At 34.2% G+C, this 25,893-nt stretch overlaps 2 protein-coding genes and 1 long non-coding RNA gene across 8 annotated transcripts in view; 2 read left to right on the forward strand and 1 right to left on the reverse strand.

Annotated features, from left to right (window-relative positions):
* Positions 1 to 17,592, forward strand: part of LOC106617316 (carboxylic ester hydrolase) — a 33,341-nt gene extending 15,749 nt beyond the window's left edge. For 5 of the 6 annotated variants that reach the window (XM_070105555.1, XM_070105552.1, XM_070105554.1 and 2 more), the window contains exons 3-10: positions 11,057 to 11,161; positions 14,266 to 14,402; positions 14,476 to 14,637; positions 14,778 to 14,967; positions 15,025 to 15,562; positions 15,635 to 15,804; positions 15,862 to 16,142; positions 16,225 to 17,592. In XM_070105555.1, the coding sequence (XP_069961656.1) occupies positions 11,057 to 11,161; positions 14,266 to 14,402; positions 14,476 to 14,637; positions 14,778 to 14,967; positions 15,025 to 15,562; positions 15,635 to 15,804; positions 15,862 to 16,142; positions 16,225 to 16,417 (1,776 nt within the window). In that variant the 3' untranslated portion in view covers positions 16,418 to 17,592. Of the gene's footprint in view, positions 1 to 4,659; positions 5,770 to 11,056; positions 11,162 to 14,265; positions 14,403 to 14,475; positions 14,638 to 14,777; positions 14,968 to 15,024; positions 15,563 to 15,634; positions 15,805 to 15,861; positions 16,143 to 16,224 lie in introns of those variants that run through there. The other variant, XM_014234424.3, reaches the window with a different exon arrangement.
* Positions 17,581 to 19,836, reverse strand: Polr3C (RNA polymerase III subunit C). The gene is made up of 7 exons (XM_014234371.3): positions 19,531 to 19,836; positions 19,312 to 19,439; positions 18,756 to 19,248; positions 18,596 to 18,701; positions 18,182 to 18,531; positions 17,833 to 18,000; positions 17,581 to 17,762 (listed from the first exon to the last, which is right to left on the reverse strand). The coding sequence occupies exons 1-7, from the start codon at positions 19,675 to 19,677 to the stop codon at positions 17,586 to 17,588; spliced, it is 1,569 nt and encodes a 522-aa protein (XP_014089846.3). The 5' UTR covers positions 19,678 to 19,836; the 3' UTR covers positions 17,581 to 17,585.
* A 347-nt stretch (positions 19,837 to 20,183) lies between these two features.
* The window catches only part of LOC118681841 (uncharacterized), a 73,318-nt gene continuing 67,608 nt past the window's right edge, over positions 20,184 to 25,893 (forward strand). Inside the window, exon 1 of the long non-coding RNA XR_004977595.2 lies at positions 20,184 to 20,593. This is a non-coding gene — a long non-coding RNA (uncharacterized lncRNA). The remainder of the gene's footprint in view (positions 20,594 to 25,893) is intronic.

Consider the following 25,893-nt stretch of genomic DNA (forward strand, 5'->3'; position numbering starts at 1 on the left):
CCTATGATTATTCCTTGTTCCTTGATACCACGAGGCATTTTAGGCTTAAAGTTAAATAAATGTAATCAAATTTCAAATAATTCGTAAAGTTAATACACCTACAATAGTTATGCAAACAAATTTTCGCGTAAAAACATTTTGCCGCGACATTATAAACAAACAAGATCAGCTAGACTGATTTTTCACATATCAGTATTTACAACGCAATATCCAATGCAAAAGCATATTCATAACGCTGAAAACATAGACGACGACAAGCGACATTTGCCATATATTAAAATACACACGTTCTTATTGGCACGACTTCACGACAGCAGGCTTGCAGTTATCGCTTTCATTTCCAATTTTGCCGGCGACAACGGGCAGCTGTAGTCGCGGCCGCCTTCAAAACATTCCTGAAGCTGGCTTCAAGGCGACTAGAAAATTTGGCTATAATCCAGTCATCTTTGTGTTCAAAACATTATGTAACAGTCTGCATTGTAACGGCAACATGTTAACCGTTTATTCAACATTCACCGAAATTCTAAAAATAAGAGTGCACCAGAAATATAAGCAAAAGCAAAAAGGCATGTATAATTATTCGTATGAGATATATTTTTGAAATATTTATATGTATATGTAGTAAAATACTTTTATAAATTGACCTAGCTTTGCAACTTTAAAATGTTCCACATACTAAGACTAGATTCTGAATAAAGACATCACCGAGTGCGTAAAACCAGTTTCAGGCCCAGAGATTTTGTAAGAACATTTCAGTTCTTGTAAGATTGAGTACTTTGGAATTTTCAGTATCGATAATGTTAAATATCAGCCATTTCAACACTAACAATATCGTAATTATCTAAGTATCTATGTACATTTGCAGGTGTGAAATTTAGATATATGATGGGAATCCAATATAAATATACGCACATATATGTATATGATATATAGTATGTCAAAGTCAAGTATTCTTTATGCATTCCAAATAGTTAGAGGTGTGACTTTAAAACAATAAAATTAATGTTTTTGAGTAAAATAAAAATGTGCAATGTTTTCTTATGTTCCTTTATGAGAGTTTCTGTTACAGAACTCAGAGGTTTACATATAACTGGCAAGCTATTCAGAATAGAAAACACGCAGAAACCTTTTTTAAGTTCACTATAAATTTCATTATGTATACTTGTATAAACAAAAAAATATTAAAAGTGGATTTTTAGTAGCAATAAAGAAATGTAAAATGGATTTGTTATTGATCTTTTACATTTCATTCATAATAATTCGAATCGAATTCAAGAATGATACGATTCAAAATAGTGACACGCTGTGTCATACAATACATGTAGAAAGAGATGAGAAAACTTAGAAAAATTGACAAACTGTCATAGTAATTGTTAACCAAAAGTTCCCCGTCTTTTGTTCATCTCGTCGCAATATAAATTATACGAAAAAAATTTATTTATTTATTCAACCTATTGTTACTATACACTATACTACAATAACTTTTAAATCTTTGCCAGCATACCTCGTATTTTACAATACAAGTAAATTAAATTAATGTAATTGTTGGACTTTTATTTGAAATTTCCATTAATTTTGAAATTATATAAATCCCATTAACTGTTATTACACTATAACAATAATTCGAATACAAACTTGTTCAGTGTTTATTATTAGATTCTAACTGTGTCAAACTCTTTTTAATGCAAAAAGCTGCAAAAATCCTCATTCATTCATTGTTGGCTGTATTAAATTAATGAGGTGTATCCGTTATTAACAGTTCATACAACAATGAGAGGTTATATTTACCTATTGTTAAAGTAATGATGAACTGGAGTTTTGGCTGACTTGTGTACATTGAACTCAACCAACTCACTTTTCTGTTTTTTTATTAACCGCAATGATAGTTATTCAAGTTTTAACCCTTATAGTATTTCCCAATACGTAATTGTTCCAAATATTCTTACAGCTTATATAGAAATATTAGATTAGTTTAGGTTAAGCATACAGTTCTTGAGGTCTATATCCTGAAACAGCCAAGTTGAATAAAACGACGGACAATTTTAGATCGCGACAATTGAAAAAATAAAAACAGATATATTTGGTCAAGTTCTACCAAGATCTAAATATATGATATACCATTAATTAAATCATATCTGCATAATTGTCAGATCCGATACTAGTTTTTAAGTTAGATAATCAAGGATTTTGCAAGTATTTTTTCCATACCTATGAAACGTTTGAGCATTATTTGATCGTTAAAGTAATTTAGCAGAAGCTTATTGTCTGCCAAATCACATTACTATTGACTGATATCCATATGTATCTATCTATAAGACAACGAATATATATCAAGGTTACTGAAAGTGCAATAACATGCGAGACTACCAACAACAATTATAATAAATAAGGAAGGGCTAAGTTTGGATGTAACCGAACATTTTATACTCTCGCAAAGTTAAATGGTATACTCGTTTGAGATTTCTTTGTGGATTGACTGATATTTTCGGTAGAAGGTCAAATATAGGCACTGGGGTCCACATATTTAGTACTTAGGGTCTTGAACAGTTTTGGTTCGATTTAGACAATTTTTGGTCACGCATTATTCACGCAAAGTTTTACCCCGATACAATCATTGTTGCTTGATTTGCATACTGGAAAGTGAAAGAATCAAATAGAATTTAAAATGGTGTTATATGGGAAATAGGCGTGGTTGTAATCCGATTTCGCCCATTTTCGCACTATAACATAGAGATATGAGAATAATGTTATGTACCGAATTTGGTTGAAATTGGTTAAGCATGGCTGTGGCTGTGCCACGCCCACTGTCTAATTTTGAACGCAGTTCCTATAAAGTCATCTCATACCATCCCAGAGATAAAAGTTAATGTCTCTGGCGTGTTTTGTGCTTGATTTATCGCGCTTTTAGTAGTTTTAACAGTAGCGTTATATGGGGAGTGGGCGGAGTTGCTACCCGATTTCAACTGTTTGCACACCGTTAATAGAGGTGCTAAAAACATTTGCTTCCAGTGAATTTTGTTATTATAGCATTAGCAGTTTAGGAGATATGCACATTAAACATATTACGGGTGACCACGCCCACTTTAAAAAAAAAATTTTAACTGCAGATTCCCCTCCCTAATGTGATCCTGTGTACCAAATAACAGTCTTGTATCTTATTGCGGAGCTTAGTTATGGCAATTTATTTGTTTTTGATTAATGGCGTTTTGTGGGCGTGGCAGTGGTCCGATTACGCCCATCTGCAATACCAACCGTCTTACGGTACCAAGAAACATGTCTACCAAGTTTCATAAAGATATCTCAATTTTTACTCAAGTTAGAGCTTGCACGGACGGACGGACGGACAGACAGTCACCCGGATTTCAACTCGTCTCTTCATCCTGATCATTGATATATATAACCCTATATCTAACTCGATTAGTTTTAGGTGATACAAACAACTGTTAGGTGAACAAAACTATTATACTCTGTAGCAACAGGTTGCGAGAGTATAAAAAGACCACAATATCAAAGAGTCTCTAATAATCTACTCTACGCAAATAATCGGCAATTTCAAACCAACAGAGAGATATATGTACATATGTATATGTATGTACATCTACTCGTATATACATACAAGAGAGTATTTTCAAGTTCAAGAACTAAGTCAATCACTTTTTCATAAGATGATAATAATAAATCGAGGGGTTTTTAATTCGCCTCTGGGAATAAATAATAATCAGTTAGAGCCAAGGCAAGCAATAGCGTTGATTATGGGAAATATCATAGTACATTTTTAATCTCGAGTGTTTTTATTTGGCGGAACAGTGTCTATAGTCAACGAAAGTCAAAATTTTAATGAAAAATTCAATATTTTATGGGTATTGGACCATACCATTTTTTTGAGAGATTGAGTCATAAGTGAAAAGTAATTTCTCCCATTTTTGAAGTTAGCTCGCAAAATCGAATAATATGTCTTGGAATTTCGAGATGAGCTTCCAATTAATTGTAGCATATAAGTTGATAAAAAAGTAAAAACAAGTGCATCATCCCTCATATTTCAATGTAAAACATTTTTCGTCAAGCTGATATGACAGTTGCTATAAGCGGAATAGTCGGGCCACTTTTTTGAACATAAAAACACCTTATCTATTCATAATAATTCATAAGTATTCAAAAAATAATTTCAACAACCATTCTACTCTTCGAGTTTACAAACTTTCACAAACATATGCGTATCTGAAGGGACCATAAGGCAAATTAAATGTGATATTTAATTAGTTTGATATAATAAATAATCTCAAAAATTAATCGACCCTCCGAGTTCCCAAACTTTCAAACGCACCCTCGTATCTGAAATGGCGCCTAAGCAAATAAATAAATCTTGGTATTTACTCAGTTGGACCTAATAAATAAGTTCAAAAATAAGTTTACGCTCCCAAATCGTAAACGTTCAAACGCATCCTCGTATCTGCAATGTCGCTCAAGGCGATGAAGTTATTACATTCAGATGCATGTTTTACATAATAAATTGTAGGCATTCAAAGAGCAAAAAAGTGCAACAGCAACAGAAGCAATAACAAATGATAGCATTTCATTAGCGACGGATACAAACAAAACTGGCGAATACAAAAACTGCATCTGCAAACAAGCCGTTGTTAGTAGTGATATTGCTAGTATGCGCAAGCAACTAGCTTGATGGTATTGCCTTTGGAAGCTATACAAGTGAGTGAGCTCGTTGGCATGAGAGCCGGCACAACGCTGACGTCTGCTTAGTCGCAGGTGAGTAACGGAGTTGGAGTGTGGACAAAACGCGCATGCGCATCGAAATCGAGAGTGAAAAGTGAAATTACTAAATATAAAATAAGCAGAAAATTGTGAGCGGAAGTGAAAAGCGTAGAAAACCGTTTATGCAACGAAAAAAGTGCAGTGACTTACAATAAAAGGGTTGAAAAGTTTAACGCAAGCAAAAAAGTTCCTATATAATCGAACGCTGATCATTGTATTCGGTAACCTAGTGTTACATAAAGTGCATCAACACACACACACACACGTGCATTTTATGCTCTCTGCAAGCATACTATGTATGCCACCAAACTAACCGGCTGACCGAGTGCCCAGTCGAGCACAATTCACCACAAAACTGGCTAATAGACAAAGCATTCAATCCGCGAAACGACTCGTTCGCCAGCGTCGTTTACCAAGCCATTCAACTCGGCGCGCTCTTCAATCGTTACAGTCAATATGAAATGCCGTTGCATTACCGACTTTGTTATAGTGGCCGTTGTCATTGCGGCGGCTAGTGGTCTCATTGTGTTCGCCATTGCCACGCAGAATTCCAACCGGCGAATGGAGCGAAAGTTGGCGGCGCATGAAACCAATTTGACGCAAATCACAGAACTGTTAATGCTAATTGGTACAACAACAACAACAACAACCACAACAATGAGATCAAAGCCAACAGAAAGCGACATAACAGTGTCAACGACCGAGCAACCAGGAAGTAGCGATGTAAGAGATACAACAACAACAGTGCAGCCAGCGTTGGCAGAGCTTGGCGTCGCGCCGGCGTATGAGCAACCTAGAATTAGTACAGCGGGTGCATTGAACGCCACAGCAACAATAGTAACGAGAGCAGTTGTGCGCACCAGAAAAATACCGGCATATATAACAACAACAATAAATGCTGCCGTCGATCGCGCACAATCGTCACGACGAATTACAAGGCTCAAAGCCAAACTGTTGCCAGCAGCCATTGTGGCAGCACGCGCGGCAACCAACACTTTGGAGGTAAATACGCGTGTACATATGACCCTGCAGGGATATATGCATTAATTGTGGACTGACTTTAGAGCACTTAAATTTATTACTAGTTCGTATTGAGAGTTTTTTCCATGAAAGCCACGCTTGATTTAACAATGTGATATACCATAATGTCAAATCTAACTCGAACTGACAAAACAAAAACTACATTTTCACGTATTTTAATACAAATCTTTACTATCGGCTTCAAAATAGGCTACTTTTGAGCCAATACAAGCATGCCAACCCTTAGTCTAATTTTCTAAACACTTGTTATAAGCTGAGATGACCTTCAGTGCCTTCAGCGTATCTTGTTTTTTTCGATATCGTTTCATTTTTGGAACTCCATTCGCTAGATTGTTGCACAATTTCAACGTCTTATATATAATCTCATGTCTTGCCACAAGTAATGATACCACATTTGATGAATGTAGGGTCCTCAGCTAAGTTGTCAAGCATCATTGCCACTTCTACTTGACGTCCTTTTTGCAAAAGATTTAGGTATTTTGGTACGAGTCTAGTATTCGCTTCATACACAAAAGATTAATAAATAACTGTAATATTTCGGATGCCTAAACGACGATTTACAAGCACTGTTTCCTTATCATATTCATGTTATCGTCGATGACTTCATGACCTTCACTCATTGCTTTGTGCCGCTCAAATACTTGGGTTCGTGATAAAGTAAACTCCACAAAACACTTCTGCAACATTTTCAACAATTTCTGGGCCGTGATTCCATTGGAAATACAAAATGATGTGACCTGGTAAAAAGTTCTAGCTTTTCAAAAGCGATCTAGTACGAATTCGTCCAATACAAAAGTATCAGCATTAACATTTCAAATTTTCTGCAGAGCTTGTGCAGCAGCTGTGCATTTTTATGTCTAAAGATACATATGTGTGTCTTCTTTGCCACGCACGCATTGCAGCAAATCAAATGTACAACAACAGCAAATAACTGGCATTCATTTATTATTATTATTAGTTATTGTTATAGATGTACATTAGCTTTTGCGGTAATAAAGTTGATTTGTGCTTTTGGTCGCGCTGCGCTTCATTATGTTTCAGCTTGTCTTTGAGCTACGCTTGGATTTTGATTTAGACACTTTTTTCACACAATGCGGAAATGTCAATGCGTGTCAAATGTCTTTTAGATTTTGTTTATTTTTAGTGTTAGACAATTATACAGTAACTTATGCATATAGTTATTTCAAGCAAATGACTGACGTTTTAGGTTAGGTTTTCATTATATTAATAACAGTTATTTTGCAGCATAAAATTATGCATTATGCAATTTTCAACCTTACATATTAAGTAGTTTCTACAGCTAATAGTTATTAAATGCACATTTTAATTGTCAAATTAATTGTAGTCATTATTTTTTATGCTGAAGACACTCAGGAAAATTTGTAATTTTCCAAAATTGTTTAAAAAAATTTTTCAGCGCTTCAAAAAAGAAATGTGCATTTTAAAATTGGCGAGCTATGTACAATGTATTTCTAAAATTTTCTTTTTGTTATTTTGAAACGCACCTCACGATTATCTGTTCACTTTTCAAAAAGGAGCATACCATTTCACAACTTGTGAATACATTGGAAAATTAACGAAATTCACATTAGTAATCAATTAACTCTTACCAGCATACCATGCCATGATTTTCGGTTTCCATAACTATAAATATTATGACTGGTTTAATACTAAATTTTACTACATGTAGTAAAAGAACTTTGTGAACCCGTAGTTAGGAGCCTAAAGTAAGAAATTGACATAGACCGGGTAGAATACAATTCGTCTTCTCTTCGTTCTCTTTTAGAAATTGTCATTGGGATTGTCAATATCATTTTCCTACTAGTAATACTGGCAGGATCAATTTCAAGTCCAAGTCCAAGTCTTATTTCTGAAGTTAAAATTAACTTTGAATATTGGCATACGCAATTAAAATTTTGTTTTCCAAAAAACATCATCGTCAAATAAAAATAACTTAAAACAGCTATTAAATAGTTTTTTTTTTATACCCTGAACAGGGTATATTAAGTTTGCCACGAAGTTTGTAACACCCATAAGGAAGCAACGAAAACTATTTAAAGTATGTATGCGAATTTTAAAGTGTTCATCAGTTCAACGAAAGAATCACAATACCTTCCTACTCAGTGCACAATATTATTCGAAATCTAAGACTACGGAAACTTTTTCTATAAAGTTACGTTTCGTGATGCCGAAAATGGATTCAAAATCAAAAGCACAACACTTCGGTAAATTTTACACGGTATTAGAAGGCTAATTGAAAGAGTAATATAAAGGTTTTTTAACAACTGCCTTGGCTAAATCTACTTTCAGTGGGACACCAATAATATATTATTTGAAAAATATATATAAGTAAATTCAAAAAATAAACAAAGCATGTATCTGTTGAGACAAAATTAATGTGTGCTCACTTCTATGTCAAAGTTTTATGGAAAAAATTGAAAATGTATGCTAAATGCAAATTTCTATAACTAAAGTTCAAAGACATTACTTATTTAGTTCAGTTAAATTAAACTCGTTTACGATATATTGCGGACAAGCACAGACGCCTTTTCAAAATATGCGGAAAGACTCTTCAGCGATTTTGAGTAAAAATTGCGGGTACCGAAGCTTTAGAGAATGCTTGTATATAGCATTTTTGATAGCAAAACATTTAAATTTCGGAAGACTGCAGGGCGCTACGTTTGTGCATACATATGTAGATATGTTTAAACCAAATAACCAAACCTGATGACAAACAGCGCTTAAGTTGAACTTGAAAATTTTTAATTTGGTAAAGAGGTATACAGCGTAAATGCGATAAAAATAAGTGCGACATGCAAGCGAAGAAGAATTGTGTGACATGCAATGTGAGAAAATTAGAGGATGATTGTGGGTATGTGTGCATGTGCCTACGAGCATATATGAATAAACGTTTCGTATTTACATAGCAATGTACAAATATACTAATTAATATTTTAAAATATGTATGTGTATGTGCATATATAAAACCAGTATTTTCGCCACTTATGAAATGAATTTGTAATGGCAAGGCGACACGAACGAAGTGGATGCGATCAACGGTAAAAGATGTTAGAAATATGTGTGAGATTTTAATTCGAGTGTAATGCAGCTCAAACGAGACAATATTTATTTTACTGAACTTCAAACGTAAACTTATTATAAATAGAGTAATTAAAGCTTGTAATCCAACCGGCAAGCAATTAACTCAAACAGACGCAACAAAACATTATTGAGGTTATCATTCAGGCCTTGCGACATACTAATGTATTCTCACAAGCTTACTTGTTGACAATTATTATATACAGCACGTAGATACCGTTACATATTATATATGCACATACATTTACAAGCATACATATCTGCCAATCTGTTTACTCTAATTGTATTGTAATTGTTGGTTACTCATACGCCATGTCTGCACATTTATATGACAATTACAAAATTTGATTGAATGCGAATCTCGCACATGTTTTTTGATATGTAAACCAAGTGGCATTTATTGAAATAGATAATGTCAAGGTTAAGTTTGCAAAAACCGCTATAAACTATGAATTCGATAATTAACGTTACAGTAGTTTTATTGATTCGATGAAGATAATAATTTAATTGCAAGCAATACAGCTGAATGTTATATACCAGTTACCACCGTCTGTAATCAAACTAGACATCGGTATTAACATTAGACTCATCATGATTACACTATGCAGCAGAGTCGACTTTTTTCTGCGTATGGGACCAGACCAATTACCGTATCAGTTCAAGAAATTTAGTAATAGGTAAAAAAAAAAAACAGTTTCTCCGTTTTTATAAGTTAGTATCCGAAATATTTACCTACGAATTTCAACATTAAGTTTATTCGAAAATTATTTTTAATTATAGTTTAGTTACCAAAACGCATTTTTACATCGCACTTGCTTATATGACAAGTGCCAAAAGGGGTCAAGTCGGATTTTCGAAAAAAAATGTATATTCAAAACACTTTTTAGAAAATTTGATCTTGTTATGACTGTGATTAAGAACCCTTTCCTCTGATATGCGTGCTTAACTTTTTTTTTCAAATACAAAAAATTAATGCTTTCCGCAAATCATCACTTTCCGGTACAATGAAATAATATGATGTTGTTTGTTCAATGACTGTAAGGTTATTGATATATATGTTGGGCAGATGTCAAGTCAACCAAACAGAAAAAAAATTAAGGCTCGTTCACGACAAATGTTCGCTATCAACACATTTGTATCTTAACGCTCACCGCATACGGGTATTATATATTCCGTGTAAAGCTAAGAGAAAAAACATTTGGTGAATACGCCTAACTAAGTATAATGTTTTTTCAAACCAAAAATGGATGCCAAATATTTTCATCTGTTCGAAACATTTATATAAAAGGCTGCCTTAAATGGATATCTCATACAAGCAAGGCCTATAGTTGACAATTTGATCTGGCAGTAAGAATAAAATAATCGCATTTCTTTCTTTCAGTGTTTATTAAACATATATTAAGTGTAACAATAACAATAACAATAAAAATCTTAGGGAATATACTAGTTATTACTATTATTATAAGAGCAGGGATAGAACAGGAACAAGAACAATTTTTCACAATTCTCCTAATTGAGTAACGTTTTTAAATGTGTTTACAATTTTTCGTTCAATTACAATACAACGTTCATAAGACAGCTATAAAAATACCCATAACTTCACCAATTGTTTTTTTTTTTTGCTGCTATAAGTACCGTTTTATGCATTCATTTACAAAATAAATATTTTAATACCCAACTCTAGTATTCTAACTTCTAGTAAGAACTTTTTTCACTCATTTTGTTATTGGTGGCTACCGCAATCATACTTCAACCAGTAAAAAAATGTGTTGATTATTACATGAGGATGTGGGCGAATTACAATACAGTTACTTGATATTAATAAATTATGAGTTATAGAACATTCTTAATTCTTTCTTTTTCGCAATTGTCTAATAATTTTGACAAAGCAACTACGTCAGCTTTCTATAACTACCAACAAAGCAGAATAGTATAATCTAAAACTAGGCAAAAATTAACTAAACATTATTAAAAAAAAAAAAATAGAAATACTTAAAATAACACAAAAAAATATTATTATTATTATTATTTTTTTATTCAATAGAGCACACACATAAGCCAATAAAATCATTCAAATATGTACGTGCATATATATAATTGAAGTAACTGATCTTGCAGTATTGTAATCACAATTATTTCGACTTTGCAGGAATCGACCGCATGGAAGACATTAACATCACATCCCAACTCGCTGGTGCAACTGTTTCCGTCACGTGCGATGCTCGTCGTGCAAGAGGTGGTGCGTTCGCTACGTGTAAGTATTAGGAAACCTAAATGAAAATAAAGAAAAAGGGTGGGGAAATCTTCAAAAAATTATTTGTGTGAAAATGCCTATTCGCAATAACCATTACAAATCAACCGCAACCGCATGCAAATGACAAAAAACGAACCCGTTGGAGCCATTAGGCCATTCTAACCGCAACAGTGACCTTCGTCACAGAATAATGATGGCAAAAAAGTGGACACACAACGAATGAGTTGCGAAAAATTCGCTACTAAATTTTCTGCTAAATCATATGTGAATTTCTGTACAAGTACTTTAGGCAATTGTCAAGTAACTCAAGTCGTTTTTTTGCCATTAAATAATATTTTATCAAGCGTAGCTGGTTGATTGGCTGTTGTGACTTGACACAGTTGTCTATTCTGAAAGCACGCTAATCGACAATGAGGTGTGACGGTAGTTAAAATTGACATTTTGAGCATAAGAAATTGAAATTGAGGCGAAACTTCCACATAGTTGTAGGGAATTCATGTCTCTTGTGTAATCAATTGTTGTTCGTAGTGCGAGCGTAGCGTCTTAAAATAATGTGTTTGGTTCTAGTGGGCGGCTAAAATTTGTGATGCAACCTTGTAACTCTTTCGGCTGTCAATGGTGAATGGTGACGTTGATCGATAATTTTTATGAATTATATAGACGCCTTGAACAGTTCAAATTAATGCAGATTTTGAAAACTTGCTTATCAAATGAAATTTTAAGAAATCTTTGAGGAATATCCTATCCCCGATAAGCTTGAATGAATAGCTTAACCGAAATTCTTTGAATGTTTCTTTATTATCCGCCAACCATCCAAAATCAAAAATTTGGTAGTAACACCGATAAACTGTAACTGTGCCCGAGTTAATCGAGAGATTCTGCAACAAAAAACTTTTGCATATGCCATCAAGTCAGTTTTTACCAATACTACCGCATAGATCCTACCGTGCAATGCACTCAGCTGTTAATTTTAAAAATCGAGTGTAACTTTTTGACAATTAAGAAATTCATAAACAGAATGAAAGTCTGGCCAAGTCAAAGGTAAGAATCTTGTGAGAGTTAACCAATCTCTCATTTTTTTCATGCGTTTTCATAAGTAGCACATAACACAATTGTACTTTTAATGCGTTTAATTTTGGTTACAGAAATCGGGGATCATTATTCTGTGGGATCACACCAAATGCAATATTTTTAAAATGATATTACCACCTGTAGACTTATAGGATGTAGACTTTGTCCAAAAACTTACGATATCGGACCGCTATAGCATACAACTGCCATACAAACTGTGGGATCGGAACTAAGTTCTTGTATTTACAGAGATATCTTTACGAAATTTAACATGAAATATTGGCCAAGGCAAAGGTACATTCCGAAGAAATTATTCAGATCGGACTACTATAGCATATAGGTGTCATACAAACTGATAGTTTAAAATCAAGGAATATTTTGTATTTGTGAAAGGTATTATAGCTTCGATACAACCGAAGTTAACCTTTTTTACTTGTTTTGACTGCCGTGGTCTTAGAACTAACGCTCAGCCTGTGGTCACACGCCAACCTACACGGCTTGTCGATCGTTAAACTTAATTGCTATCTATGGCTCGTAAGAACAAGCATGAGAAAAAACAAAACCTTAAAAACAAATTTATTCAAGAATAAGTTTTAAGGCGCATTGACACCGTTTGCCAAAAATGCTGTTCAAGTTGCAAGTTTAAAATGTCGCTCTAACCACGAACACTAGACTAGCGTCTGTTGCTTACCACATATTTTTGGCAGTTCGTTGCCTTGTGCTGAATAAGTCAAGAATTTTAAATTCTACACAGCCGCGTTGTAAAGTTTAGCAACCACATTTAATAATTAAATGGTTTTTCAAAATCGATAGCTTAATTGAACTGAGCTTCTGGGAGTACCAAGCTGCTTCTATAAATAGTTTAAACAAACTCTGGTCCTTTCACACTTTTGAAGTTGTAAACGGTTGAACTCCTTTTTCGTAAAGTTTTTCGTTACCAATTTAAAAAATATTTTTTGTGATGAACCCATGCCAACTCAGTTATAATGATGAAACTAAAGTATTCAATAAAAATGTTCTGTTCTAAAGTGTATACCTAAGGCATCTAAAAAAAGGAAAAAGTTTCATAAAAATTCAAACACTCTTTGCTCAAAACCTTCACGAATTGCGTTCAAAAATTCGACAAGGTTATTGTACCTCTCTTCTGAAATCATGAATTTCGATTAAAACCATTGAAATTCTGTGACACTGTAGTATGACATATCTGTAGGAATTTCTGCTCACAGTTTGAAATCAAAAATTACCTTTGGTTCAGTCTGTATTTAAAATGGTTATAAAATTAACGTTTTTACGTTTTTAGTTGACGAGAAAGAATTTTCTTACAACATTTAAAAATTTTCCGCAAGACTGTAATGAAATAGCTTGCCTAAAAGTTCTAGTTGCTGAGAATTTGTGGTTGGCCTTCAAGTCATACATTTAACTCTCATGTTTCCATATTTAAGTCAGTCAAGGTAACAAAAATTTTAAGCCACTAACACCTGCTAGTTTAATGGTTGGTAAAACTTTGTCTAATAGGCACTGTTATAATTGACCTAAAAGGGGGGCGCCATATTTTATGTTGATATGTAAATAGCGTGTCGCCAAAAAGAGATACAATTGAGCCGCGAACCAAATCTCCAAATTCGACTTAGTTTTTAAAAGAAATTTATTCTATAGTATTATTTGAAAATACGTCTCGGATCATTGAAGAGTATACGTAGAGATACGTCCACGACTCTTATTTCATTATTCCGACTTTGTTTGGATAAGAAGCGGTATTCGTTACAAAATCAATCACAGAAGTATTTTCTTATTCCTTAAATCTTGGCTTTAACTGTAGCCGAGTTCCAAACCTCAATAGTACCAAGTGAAATCAGGCGACGTAGAAAGTTTAAAAATGTTGGAACCTAAATTTGATTATAACACAAAGCTCAAATACTATGTTTCGCATCAAAATTTGTATTTTATGCAGAAAAAGAGATCAGAACTTTCTGATCAAGCATAACTTCACTACAAATTTTACTAAATCCATTCGATGTCTATAACTATTTCAGAAGGACACAAATGTTGTAATCCAATCTTCATTGGGCAAAATTCGAGGACGCTTTCAGAAATATAGGTCCGGCGAACGCGGTGGCTACTACAGCTTCAAGGGTATACGCTATGGCGAGGCACCAATAGGAGGCCGGAGGTAAAGTTATTTCTTGAGACTACCGAAAATCGTATGGCATTAAACAATTACATGATAAATAATTGCATTACAGATTTCGTGCGGCGGAGCCTGAGAAGCCTTGGTTTGGTGTGCGCGATGCGTCACGTGAGGGCAATAGCTGTCCGCACAAAAATATGATACTAGACACATTCAAAGGCAATGAGGATTGTCTGTTTCTGAATGTTTTCACCACACGATTACCCAGGGAGGATGAGTGAGTGGGCCAAGTGTGATTTTAGTGCAAATTTTATGATTTCATTGAGGGAGTTTTTATATTTTTAGATTTTTATGATATAATATTAATATAATAACTCTATCTGTCTTATTTTAAATCCCTGACACTTTCCGCTGCAGTGAACTACAGTTGCCTGTTATGGTATGGCTGCATGGCGGCGGCTACTCCTTCGGCTCTGGCAACACTTTCCTATATGGCCCCGACTATTTGGTTGCGGAGGATATTGTCTTAGTCACACTCAACTATCGCTTGGGTCCTATAGGCTTTTTAACAGCAGGCCCCGATGCGCCGGGTAATCAGGGCTTGAAGGTACGCGAAAAACGTTAATTTTCCTAAATAATAATAAAATAAAAATGTTCTTCAAAGGATCAAGTGCTTGCCTTGAAGTGGGTACGCGACAACATCGCCGCTTTTGGCGGTGATCCAAATCAAGTCACAGTTTTCGGTGAATCCGCTGGTGCCTCGTCCGTGCAAATGCTACTCCTCTCGCCCCTCGCCGAAGGTCTATTCCATCGCGCGATCTCACAAAGCGGTTCAGCGCTGAACCCCTGGTCGATGGCCGATAGTTCGTCGGAACGCGCTTTCCGTTTGGCCGCCAATCTAGGTTATGTGGGTGCCAATGATACGGATGAGATATTGGAATTTCTACGACGCGTACCCGCTATGAAACTGGTGGAGGCTGCGCCTACGACGCTTACAGTTGAGGACTCACGCAACAATATCGGCTTACCGTTCGTGCCGGTGGTGGAGGGTTATTGGAATACAGAAGGTAGTAGAGAAGTATACTATGAAGACCCCTTCATGACGCAACATCCCAGTGAAATGTACCAACAACACAAATTCCATAGCAATGTGCCGTACATGACGGGCTACAATACACACGAAGCCATGCTTTTCATACGAAGTGAGTAATAACAACAAAAATGCGAATGAAATATGCTCAATACTTCCACTGTTTTCTTTTTATTTTCGAAAGGATTACGTAAGAATCCAAAACTGCTGGAGATTATCGAAAATGATTTCTCGCGCATGGTGCCACGTGATCTCAATGTTACCGACGAGCGTGAGCGCGTAACGCGAGATATACGTCAATTCTATTTAGGCAACAAACAAGTGGGCATTGAATCCGTGGACGAAATGATTGCTGTGCGTAACACACCCTTCCCTCAACAACAACTCAAGTAAAATTAGAATTCTTTACAGCTTCTCACGGATCTGATGTTTCTGCAGGGCATACGCAAGACAGCACGCAATCACGCTAAATACGGCAGCGCGCCTGTTTACATGTATCGTTTCTCGTACGACGGCGCGCTGGGACTCTACAAGCGCATGTTGGGTCTTACGCGACCCGGCGTGTGTCATGGCGACGAAATGGGTTACTTATTCAAATTTGGCTTCTTCAACTTGAGCTTAGATCCGCGCTCAACCGAGGTGCTCGTGAAGAACCGTATGGTGCGCATGTGGACGAATTTCGCCAAATATGGGTAAGTGGCAGGGGAATTAAACAAAATATGTGTGTTATATATATTTAATAAATTTTTTCTATAATATTTTACCACAACTCAGCAATCCAACGCCGCAAAATGTGGAAGATACAATGTTGACCACCAACTGGACGCCCATAAATCCACAGACTGTGATGGAAGATATTAATTACTTAGATATTTCCGTTAATCTGAACATGCGCAGTAATCCGGAGCCAGAGCGACAACAGTTTTGGGATTATATGTATGAGCACTTTAACGGTGCCGCCATGTAGTCACACAAAACTCACATTAATATTTATAAATAACGGTGCACCGCTATTTACATTCATTTCATAAAAAACAAAAATTCATTCATAATGCCATAAACCATAACATAATTACGTCACAAAAACAGCATACGTTGAAGTTTTAAGGGGCACCCTAGTGAGACGGCCTAAATACAAGCGATTTTTGGGAATTAAAAAAAATTAATACATAATTTAAGAATACACGGTACATTTTGTTTTAGAAAAAAATTTAATCTTTTTCGAGTTACACGCGATCCGCAATGGCGCTAAATACATGCCCTTTACTGCTGCAATTCGGGCTCGTGGAAGAAACCTAAAAACTAACAACAAAAACACAACAGTTTCTATCCCAGCTATATGCTATAGTGGTCCGATTTGAACAATTTCTTTGGAGATTGTACAGTTGCTTTGGAGAATAATTAATGCCAAATTTCATGACGACATATCGTCAAATAAAATAGTATTTAATACAAGAATATGATTTAGATCGTTGTTTGTATGGCAGCTATATGCTACAGTGGTCTGATATCGACTGGTACAACACACAAACAGCTTCTTGCGGAGAAAAGGGCGTGTGCAAAATTTCAGATCGGTATCTCAAAAACTGAGGGAAAAAAAGATTTTTTTTAATTTTGCAATAGGTGTGCCCTTTAAGTAACTGCATGTGATCCTCAAATCGTAGAAAAATAAATTTATAAAATATCCGTGGTAGTTAAAGTTCAATCATGCATATACAACACACCACTTTCGCCACTAATTTCAAATATCTAACTAAACTGGAACGTTCACCTGCGCTTCATTGCATCGTAAAAACATTAATTTAATTCACTATTAGTTTAAAGTTAGCATTAATATTGATAGTTTAGCAATTAAGTACGATTTCACGACATTACAAGATTTCTTATGGCCAGTGCATTTACAATATTTATGTCTGTATGTTTATTCGAACACACATACTTACATATAGATACAAGTTTTTGTAGTTTACAACTGTTTTCTTTCATTTGTATATAGTCAAATTTCTTTAACTGTTGCAGTGCTTTAAGTTATCCTTTTAAACTTTTAGTTTTTAAAAGTGTAAATTTTGTTAAAAATAAAATGGCAATTACATTTTTTATACATTAAAATAAATTTAAATAAAAACCGTATATTTTTACATTAATTTCTTGTCTTTATTTGAAAGTGTTGTTGGCACTTTCGTGTGAAACAGATACATTTGTAATAAAAATATGCTACTATCTAAAGTTATTTCAGCTTTCGAGAGAGTCTTGAGACGAGATTTCACCTTTTCCAGTATCTCTCTCTCGGGCGGCGTTAAAGTTTCGAGAATCTGCGCAAAGAAAATAATACAAAATGTTTAGTAATTATATACATTAATACTTATTATAAACAGTACATACCTCGTCAATGTATTCGGCAGATTCACCACGCTCCTTCATTGTTGCAACAATGCTGTCTAACTTTTGTGATTTCTCAATCAAACGTTTATGTTCCGACTTTTCGAAATTTGAGCGCTCAATTGTGTTATATAAAGCTTTATAGCACATATTTAGTACCATGCGTACGCTCTGGAAAAATTAGAAAGTTAAATTTATAAAATAAGTAAAATCCAAACTAGAAAGTATGTTAAGCAGTTTCTTTAAACATTTTAGATATATTCAATATTTCGAAAATTGTAAGTCATTAAGCGCATATCTATACACGATATGTCTCTCCATAGTGTAAAATTTAAATCACAACTAAAATTACCTGTCTGGACTTGAAATGGAACAAGAAGAAGGCTTTAGCAGGTCCCGTTCCACCACCGCCCGCTTTTCTAATAGTTTTTATTTGTATAAATTGATCTTGAAATAAGTAGTACGACAATAGTTTCGCCTCACGCGCCGGTATCATTGCCTCTTTTTGCAATTCTTCTTGCTCGATAAATTTCTTCATGTAAATAATGCGAAAAATACGCGACGCCTTGGATCCATAACGTTCGGTTATTACATGCCCAAACCAAGCCAACGTTAATTCTTCAAAAGCACGATTTAAATCAACGACATATTGACCACCGCCCATATCGCCGACCTTGCGTATGAAGCCCAACGGATCATCAGCTAAACAAGGATGCAATTAAAAGCATTATATATAAACATCTATTATATAATTATCACTACAAACCTATAAGCGTGACGTATTGATCCAAATGTTTTATCAAATCCAGATTGTTGGATTTTTTTTCAATCAATTGCTTGATTTCAGCTAAAGTGAATGGATTCGAGCATTCCTGTTACATAAATAAAATAAAATACATTTTTATAAATAATAATATTTCAGTCACCTTTTGCCAGGGATCTGTACGCTCATACATTTGTTTCAATATATATTTAAAGCATTCGCCAGTGCTGGCACCAAGTTTCTTCTCTATCGCACCAATCATTACCGCATCCCGAAAATCTTGATGGAAACGACTGAAATTTAAGTGCCAAAAAATACCTGCATCAGCAGCTTTTTCCACATTTTCTTTGCCAGCTTGCACTTGTGCTATGAAATGTAGATTTATATCTGGCGGCACAAAATATTGATAAGCATCAATTTGAAATTTAGGTATCGTGTCCTCTTCGCCAGTTATCAGCTGCGGTAAACGTATTAAATAATTATCGCTTACCATAGTCAAGAAATTGTCACGATAGGTATCGACTTTTTCCTTGACTTCTGAGCTGGCTATACATTTGAGCAGCACATTGGTAGCGGTTTGCGGACCACCATGCAGTAGCTCCTCTGCAATAGCAGCACCAACTGCACCATACTTTGTATGAATCAATTGCACATATCTGTGTGTATAGGAAAATCATCAATATATTTTAAGAAAATTAATAACAATATTCCATACTAACCCTGGATAACGTAGTATGTTGAAAATTTCTTCACGTTTCAGCGAGTACTCCGCCAAAAAAGGATTTGACTCGCATGGTATAAACACAACCAGTTGATATTTAATTAGCACAGCCAATGCAAGGGATACCTGAAATTTAATAATTATACATATTTATTGCTTACTATAACTCAAAAAAAGAAATCTTTATCATTCTTGCTAAAGCCATAGTTTACTTTACCTCTTTACGGGATAGTTTTGTTGTTTTTAAGATAGCCGGCAATGTGCGCGAGACCGCACAGAATAAACAATCCGCAACGCTTTGCACTGTCTCGCCGAAGACTTGCTTCACCACCACTGAACAGAGATTAGCATATTCTATAGACATTTTGGAAGCAGGAATTACAGGTTTTCACATTTAATACAAATATTAATTTATTAATCACTTTGTTTAAAATTATTACTTGTGTCTATCAAATTACATGCAACAAATATTTTACACTCAGCTGTCAGCTGTGTGACCAACTGTTGGATGTTGCCATACTATTCTAAATGACATTAATAGGGAATAAAGTAAGACATTTTACCGTATACGGTATTGTACCTAATTGCGTAAATAGCAACAAAGAATGTATAAATATTGCGTAGTATTAATTAGGTACTTAATATAGATCATTAATTATATGTGAAAGCTTCGAATAGTAGAATAATCAACAAAAAGTGATTACCTTGTTGTTCAAGCAATTAATCTGTTAAAAATCGATTTGTGGATATCAATCGATATTAATTATTTTTCTTTTCAATTCAATATATTCTAAAAGGTAAACCTAATATCTAATATCAATATATACAAAAAAAATTACTACAGATTATTAATTTGGCCGAAATGTGGCCCAAGTCCGATATGTGAGACTGTATATACATCGAGAGCGTCAGTACTAACAGACATTTTTCGTACAGGGTTATTTCAATACATATAGGACGTCAGGTGGAATAGAAAATTGCGCCCTTTTATAATAAAAAGGAAGATATTGACAAACGGGAAGATAATTAATTTCAATTTGTCATGCAAATTCGTAAGAAGCAATGTTCTTCGAGTGAAAATTGAAAAAGTGAAGATTTATTGTAGTTTCTGTTTAATATTTTTGTGTTAAATGAATTTATAAAAGAATGGAAAAGTATTGCAAAGATTTATTTAAAAAATATGTCAAATTCAAAGCGGCGCGAAATTGAAAAAAGGATGTATATAGTATATTTAGAGGTATTCCAATATGTCATCGTATTCCTGAATGGTTTCTCACTGGGTAAGTGCGAAAGATAAAGACTGTTGAATTTTTGCTATAATTTAATTACCGATAATGATTATTGCATTATAAGTAAATTGATGCAAGCGAATTTAATATTCTATACGTGAAACTATAGGTGTGGAAGACAATTTATTAAGATCGAAAAGACAACATTAGGAACCATCAATAAATTTGAAGATTGTTTTTATGAAATATATATATTCTTTCTAAGTGAAATTTTGAATTACTTTATCAATGTTTTGTATGGATATACATACATATATGGAAATGGTTAATTCCACAATTTTTAAACCTCCTTATATTGGCTAGTTAATATGTTTTTCTCATTAGATGGTTTGGGATCAACCATAGATACAAAATAATCTGTATGTAGAGCTTCTGAAAAGCAGGCAATATACAGATATATTAATGAAATTGCTTGCTAAAACGATTGTGTGGCTACATAAATGGAATGTGGATTCATTGATGCATTTACTAATAAGTATACGAATATACATATGTACATAGTTTGGCTGAAAATATGTTGCTAGTGCAGTTGCATTAAGAGGTTGTTGTTGTTTTGAAGCAGAAAATAGTTTTTTGCAGAATTTTGAGAATTGCTGCGGGTTGACACACTCTGATGGGATAAAAATCGGTTCTGTTTTTCTTACGTTTACCCGACTATTGTCGGGACAATGCTTCAAAAAGGCATGCAAAGTTGTTTTAGGTGCTTTAAAAGCTTCGTACACATGTATGTATGTATGTACATACACACATACCTAGGAATATGTATATAGTGCAAACCTAAAGTAGTAAATTATTCGCTTAAAATTACTTTCAAGAATAAAGAAAAAATAATAGAATTATAAATACCTAGATGCTTATTATGCGAATCATTCATAACAATTGTTAATTATCACATACAACAGGGCGTATAAATAATAATCTTTAATGAACCATTAAACTTCTGAACAAATAAATAAATAATAAACTTGAATAAGCACATATGTATGTATGTACATACATACAAATATGCACTCTAAATTCCAATTAAAAACATTTTGGAGCTCATGCATAAAGATTGATGTCTGTCAATGTCGGTAGCAAAAGCATATCTTACCACGTGGCCTAGATAAGCCACGCTGTGGCTAAGTAGAATTAATCAATTATTTAAAAAAAATGTTGCTTATTCAATTAAAATTGAATTGAGATTATTACTGTTAATATCTATGTCAATTAAAAACATACTTAGGTATTATAACAATTAACCTACAGTTAAAGCTAAAACAAATCTCTTAAACACGTGTACGCGTCCTACGGGGTTAAAGTCACCATGAATTATTTTCGGTTGACTCAACACGGTATTAGACACACTTTTTATATTTAATATATCTGCGGGATCACGGTGTGTAAATATTGTATTGATTTACCACCTCAAATGCGCAGAAAAACAAATTATTTAATAACACTTGCTATTCGAAGCAAATATTTATTTTAAATTATGCTTTTACATATACATATGTATATACATAGGTATATGCGAGCAAAAATTCAGATAAGTATAGTAATAAATGCCACACTCTAAAAGTAGTGACTTATGGAAATGCTTTAGTCTCGTTTGATTGCCAAAACTGAAATGAAAGATAGTTCTGCTTGTTGGCAACTGGTAACCGCTGGTCACTTACGCTGTTGAGCTGAAATATTTGTGGATCCAAAAGCAAGAAGCAAAACCGAATAAAGATTGTGCGCACTAAATGCTACCCTTTCCAGTGGCAGAACCACATCGAGCGCTCTTCTATACCGAAAACCCGCTTGAGCGCGCTTGTGGGTGAAGGCTGCAGAGAGCACATGGTCGTGATTGTAAAAAATGCCACTTCCAGCGTGAGCAAGTTGAGCAGATAGAGCCGCATAGAGCTGACGATGCTTCCATCAACGAAGCTTTGGTATTTAACGCTCAGAGTTTACGAAATTTTTTACGCTTAGGTTGGCGGTTTCTATTTACTTGCTGCTAAACGCTCAGCGACGTTGAAGATCTTTTGAAAATTTTGTATACTTTGGGTCTATTAAATAGGTACACATTATGCTCCCCACATATCTGTTAAGAATTTGGAAATCAGCTTACTGGTTTTTTGATCGTAAGATATTGTGTAAATGAAATGCTTGCTGTTTTGGAATTTCATATGAAGAAATTACTGCAAACATACCCACAAAACACACATAGGTAGAGCATGTACATACATACATATACACGAATGTTGTTTAAGTAAAATATACTTACATATGTATGTATATCTACTAATGTGGCAATTCGAAGAAAAGTCTCAAGACGTGGCTGAAAGAAAAACATTTTCCATAGCACACTCATACATTTGTTAGTATATATGTATTTAAGTAAATATGTAGTTACATACATATGTTTGTATTTAAATGTATTCTTCGAATTCTAGGTAAAGCCAAACTGTACTTATGCATATACTCGTAGAAATGTTTTAATGCGTTCACATACTATTTCGATGTCGCTGTCAAGGTGGTAAATGAAAGGTCATGTCTTTAAAATTGAAATAAAAAAGTTCATGTGCCCTGCTAGAAAAAATACGACTTTTGTTATAGTAGAAAAAGAAAAACGTTAACTTCAGCTCCACCATAGCTATAATACTTTGATCGGTCAGTTTTAATTGCAGCTAAATGCTATACTGGTTCGATCTGAACAATTGTTTGGAGATTGTAGCGTTGTCCTAAGCAATAATCCACGCCAAATTTCGTAAAGATGGCTTGTCAAATAAAAAAGTTTTCCATACAAAGGTTTAATTTTGATCGATCACTTTGTGTGTCAGCTATATGCACCAATATCTGCGGTTTAAAACAATGGAACAGCTTCTTAAAGAGAAAAGGACTGTGAAAGTGTAGATGATATCTCAAAGAAGAACATGGCTAAATCGACTCAGTTCGTCACGCTTATATAAAGTAGGGTTTCCGACGTTTCCTTCTGGGTGTTACAAACATTATATACCCTCTAAACTCATTCTACTTCTCAAGCTAAAGTATACCCATTTAATTGTTTTAGCTCCCTTTGGAGATTTCTTCATGTCGAGGCGCGGGATAAGACGCTTATTTCCATTGTAGTAGCAGGGTTTTTCTGTATCAATCGCTCTATGGAAAGTAATTTCAAATCCTTTGAATATAGCACTGTCTTTTAGGCGAGATTTTAGCTAAAACAAAAAACTCCTCTACAAATGGTTTTTAATATTTATAATAAAAGTTCGGTTTCCTTCCGATTACGTTGACCTGAAGGTTCTGAGAGCGCACAAACTAAAGGTCATATTTGCAGATTGGATGTATAAATTATGAAAGTACTATATTTTATATAATAACATAATAACATTTTCTGGCTTGTTAATTACTTTAGAACAATTCGTTCAACACGTTCCATTGACATCCTTAGAAAGCCAGCTATCGCGATCAACGTTATCTTATCGTCATCTAAAACAATTTTGTGGATTTTTTTTATTATTTTGTTCGTAACATCGGCTTTTGGATGCCCATTATCTTTATAGTCTTCGATACTACACAGAATTTAGGCAACAAGTTTGACTGATGCAAGTTTGATCGGATAACACTCATGAAGGCATTTTGCTTTTTTTTTCATTAGCAGCATTTTTCTTCACCTACAAAGAGTATTTCATTAGCATACGAAATTCATTTTTATTCACTCTTTTTCAATATACCAAAGCTATATTTCACAAAACAATTATCTGACTGCTGAAAAAGTAATGCACGTGCTATATGAATGTTAGATTTAACTAGCAAAAAGTTAGTGCTCGTTAGTTAGTCGATAAACATATGTATGTATATGCTATAAAATAAATCTGAAGAACGCAGATTCTTATAATTGGTATGGACTTTGAAGCTGGTATGAAGCCATATTGATAATATTTATATAGACAACAGCTCTACTTCATATATCAGAGGCATTTTTGTTTGTGTCATGTTTTGATTTGATACCTTCACTCGTGCTTCAGTTATTAAAATTAGCTGACGAGTTTCACAAGGGCGGCAAGAGGGAAATGATTGTAGTTATTGTTAATTTTCTTCCAACGTTACAAAAATGACTTAGACCCCTATTACGTATCTATAATAGCGCGAATATAGCTGTCGTTCCACTACAGAATAGCAGAATGTACATTACGAGTGGAAATGGACTACCTATTTCAAGCGATTGAGTCATCTGTCGCCATCTTTATTTCTCTCTATTTAGAAATGTTAAAATCAGGAAATCAGGAACTGATCTTTAGCAGTTGCTTACACTATTTCTCGAATTTTTCACTTTGGTTTCTTTGAAAATCAATAAGAAAAATGTGTATACTTAATTTTTTTTTAATTACAAACATTTCTAACTGAATAATTTACTGAAATTGCGCTTCAATAAATAGTTGGCTTCTTTTTTAGGAATTTACATTGTCTATTGACTCACTAATATGATTAATTAATATCTGTATATGTAATATGATTAATTAATATCTGTATTAATTAAGGCCAGACGCAGCGTACTTTTAAACGAAATGTAAACTCAGGGTTGTTATCTGCCTCTTCAAGTGCACTGATTTCTTCCGCAAAGTAAAATTTTGTTATAGTCTCCAACTCAAGCATAACGGCAACTATAATACACCTACCACAACATTGCTGTTAATTAAGGCTATTGCCACTGTATCATGTGAAGATTCATACATTTTTTTCATATAAGTAATCATTTATTCACCGAACTAATGAAACACTTATCAAGTTTAAACCTCAAGCTAATGAAAAAAATTGTTTCAGCTAATTTTTTTTAAAAATCATGCGTTGTCTCTTTGATCGTTTTTATTTTAAGCGCATCGCGACGAGAAATTCGTCTTGGGGCAAAATATTGTTTTCCCCCCGCTTTATGACATAAAGCATAGTTTAAGCGAAAAAAAAATCGATTTTCATAACTATTTTAGTATTAGATATTTTTTATACATATATCGTAATTTTTTATTTTGAAGTGTCATCAGAAATAATTTATTTATATTTAAGAAATTTAATCTTCATAGATTTTCACAGCGACAATATATATATATGTATATGCGCTATAATATATATATATATTTAAATGATCAGCTTGACGAGCTGAGTCGATTTTTTTATGTCCGTCTATCTGTCCGTATATACGCGAACAGGTCTATAAATTTTTGAGTTATCGATCTGAAATTTGTCACACATCCTTTTCTCCCCAAGAAACTGCTCATTTGTCGGAAGCGCCGATATCGGACCGCTATTACAAACAGCTGTCATACAAACGA

The sequence above is a fragment of the Bactrocera oleae genome, chromosome 2 (assembly GCF_042242935.1).
Source record: "Bactrocera oleae isolate idBacOlea1 chromosome 2, idBacOlea1, whole genome shotgun sequence".
In the NCBI taxonomy this organism is placed as follows: Eukaryota; Metazoa; Arthropoda; class Insecta; order Diptera; family Tephritidae; genus Bactrocera; species Bactrocera oleae.

What these genes read in the sequence shown, in the direction of transcription:
- Polr3C (XM_014234371.3), bottom strand. Translation starts at nt 19,677, where the DNA reads ATGTCTATAGAATATGCTAATCTCTGTTCAGTGGTGGTGAAGCAAGTC. An exon ending in TCCATTTCAAGTCCAGACAG is followed by an intron (nt 18,001 to 18,181) that starts GTAATTTTAGTT and finishes TAATTTTTCCAG; the next exon opens with AGCGTACGCATGGTACTAAA. An exon ending in CTGCCGAATACATTGACGAG is followed by an intron (nt 17,763 to 17,832) that starts GTATGTACTGTT and finishes TTCTTTGCGCAG; the next exon opens with ATTCTCGAAACTTTAACGCC.